At 31.3% G+C, this 2,968-nt stretch overlaps 1 protein-coding gene across 3 annotated transcripts in view; it reads left to right on the top strand.

The window, feature by feature from the left end:
* LOC106682156 (uncharacterized) overlaps window positions 1-2,539 on the top strand; it is a 38,632-nt gene extending 36,093 nt beyond the window's left edge. For 2 of the 3 annotated variants that reach the window (XM_014422861.3, XM_014422858.3), the window contains one exon: window positions 2,191-2,536. In XM_014422861.3, the coding sequence (XP_014278347.1) occupies window positions 2,191-2,218 (28 nt within the window). In that variant the 3' untranslated portion in view covers window positions 2,219-2,536. Of the gene's footprint in view, window positions 1-2,190 lie in introns of all 3 variants that reach the window. The other variant, XM_014422859.3, reaches the window with a different exon arrangement.
* The last annotated feature ends 429 nt before the right edge of the window (window positions 2,540-2,968 follow it).

Below are 2,968 nucleotides of genomic sequence, written 5' to 3'. Positions count from 1 at the left end.
CAAGGATTAGCGACAAAGTCCTAATCAATACAATATCTGGTTATAGAATGGGATTTTTATGTAATGAAAAAAGTTAAAATATGTTTATTATTATATAAATGTGTAGTAATAATCATTGAAATATTTAAACCTTCTAGAAATATTTATTTATACCTTCTACGCCATAACTCCTGATGAAGACCTGAAATTCAGGTCGAAACGTCGGCATAAAATAAATAAATATGGTTTTGTTTATTTATGTTGTTCTTTGCTGACCGCATCCCCCGACAAACTTCTCCAATAATAGAAATATTTAGTACATAAAAAAATCAGGATCAGCAAATCACACTTAAAAGACTCCAAAAATAATCAAAATACCAAATAATATGTATCTTCTTATATTTAAATCTTTACGGTCAACTATATATACATATAAAAAATTAATAAACGGTGGAATATGTAATGACAAATGAAATATGTGAAACAAAATTAGTAAACGGTGGAATATGTACTGATAAACGAAATGTGAGAAACAATATTAGTAAACAGTGGAATATGTACTAATAAAAGAAATATGTGAAACAAAATTAGTAAACGGTGGAATATGTACTGATAAAAGGAATATGTGAACCAAAATTAGTAAACGGTGGAATATCTACTGATAAAAGAAATATGTGAAACAAAATTAATAAACGGTGGAATATGTAAATAAAATGGTTTGAAATAGTTTAAATTTCATGAAATATAAAAGTCGTAGAAGAGAATGTAAAAAGATAAAAATCCCCTAGTTATGGTAATATACAGACAGCAGGATATTTTGAGATGTTCATCTCTGGTGTCTTCCATTCTGGTTCTTCCATCGGTACATTTGCTTGTGAGAAAAAATTAAATGAACTATTTAGGATATGAGATAAAAATGACGAATTGAAAATGCTTTGGGGCACATTGAGACACATGAGCTATTTCAGATATTATCTCGATTATTTTGCTGTTACTGATACCTGTCCAGCTCTTCTTAAATTTCAAAAAATCTTAATACCGGAAGTAGCTATAGGGATTCATGTTAAAGTATACAGCCCAAATATATCCGTAGGTAGAATGGCCTCCATTCATAAAGACAACTACACGTCCCCTTCATTACAGTGCATGGAGATTTTCCAAACAATATTACATAAAATGTAACAGCGATTATCAACCATTTGGTTGGCTCAAGATGCTGCCAATTCGTAATTGTGAATCAACAACATATGACTGAGTAAAGTTCTTTTTACTATTGTTCGAAAAGGACTTGATCTATTATTATTATTAACAGATGGCCCCATTTCCATTTTTAATATTTGCAGTGCTTGGCGTTCATTGGCTGCATTACAGAACAGGCCAAATCAATCTCCAACCAAACCAAATTAAATTCTGAAAACATTCACGCAATACCCTAGGATAATTAATATAAGTCATATGAATGTCAACATATTATTTACTTATAATAATAAATTCATTAAGATTGAAACACATTTCTATTTTATTTTTGTTTATCGTTTTCAATAATCAACTATCGGCAAATTAGAAAGTAACACGATCTTCACCAGTTGAAAATCTTATGGAGGCAGGATGATCGTATCCGACAATAGAATTATCACATTAACAACTGAATGGTCACATTAACAACATATAACGTTAACAATAGAATTATCACATTAACAACATATGATATTAACAAGAGAATGATCACATTAACAACATATGACATTAACACCGTACATGATTACATGTACAAATTTACTCATCATTTCCTTCAATCTTGCTCTCAAAGGAAAGTATACAAAAACAACGATCCGTAGGTATAAACATCAAAATATTTAGGTATAAAATAAAAACTTTTATAAAGAAAAAATATATAATTTAGCTATAAATGCTAGCGCTGAATTATAATAAAGTCGTTCTATAAATATAAAAAATTTCTCGTTTTAAGGCCAAACAACTCAAATGATAATCAATAAATTTGAAGGTTGTAACAGAGATGGATAGGGATTGCTGGATTTGTTTTATTTATAAAGGTATAATTTATATTTTGGAAACAAAGTTAAAAGCCTAAAATTACTTTTATATTTTGCTAAACCACAAATGCTAATAACAACATTTGATATGGACAGAAACATGGCTAACAATTTTAAGCACGCGTTACCATAAGGTTTCCTTTTTTTTTTTTTTTAGTAATTTTTCCTGGCAAATGTGTAACTAATCACAGAGCCTGAGAGTCATTTGGAGAGCAGGTGGGAGGAAGAACGGAGATTTAAGGCAAGCCAGGTGGCACTCGAGATGTTTGGTACAGCAGGTGCCTCTGCAATCTGTGTAGCACCTGAGAGCAATCTCCGCAGCTGAGACAAAAGACGTTTAAAGCCCTAGAGGGCCCCTCATTGGTTGGAGTCGTAGTGGGGGTTTGCCCTCGCCTCTCATTGGCTCAGTTCGAATTTTCGAACGCAACGGTCGTCGCATCTGGGACGGACGCTGCGAGGACCCGCCGCTAGAGAAAAAACCGTCTCCACCCCAGGCATAACCGACTACAAGAAAACAATATATTGACAACTAAAATCAAATTATAAAGAAAATATATAATTAAAAAAAGTTGTAAATTATTATTTCCCACCCGCATAACATCATAAAATAGAGTCAGTCGTAAAAATATAATAACAACAGTTCAGGAAATAAAAAAAATTATGAATAAAGAAACTAAACTGCATACTAAAATGTTATTGAATAAGAAATATTTTCCTAGGACAGATTCAGTTATCAAGATATTTCTGCCGGTATAGATTTAAATGCCCCGGTTTAAGAGGATATATTTAAGAAAATATTTTTTCCAACTGGTTCATATTGCTCCTCGTCCCTTCTATTATATATTTTTTCATAAATCAAAGTCAGAATAGTTCGTTATATCTTATAGTATTATCTTATAGGCTAAAAATGTTTGCCAGTTCGTTATATCTTATAG

This window comes from Halyomorpha halys, unplaced genomic scaffold, assembly GCF_000696795.3.
Source record: "Halyomorpha halys isolate HHAL.00 unplaced genomic scaffold, Hhal_1.1 Scaffold391.1, whole genome shotgun sequence".
Classification (NCBI taxonomy): Eukaryota; Metazoa; Arthropoda; class Insecta; order Hemiptera; family Pentatomidae; genus Halyomorpha; species Halyomorpha halys.
This window is presented reverse-complemented; position numbering and strand designations above follow the sequence as displayed.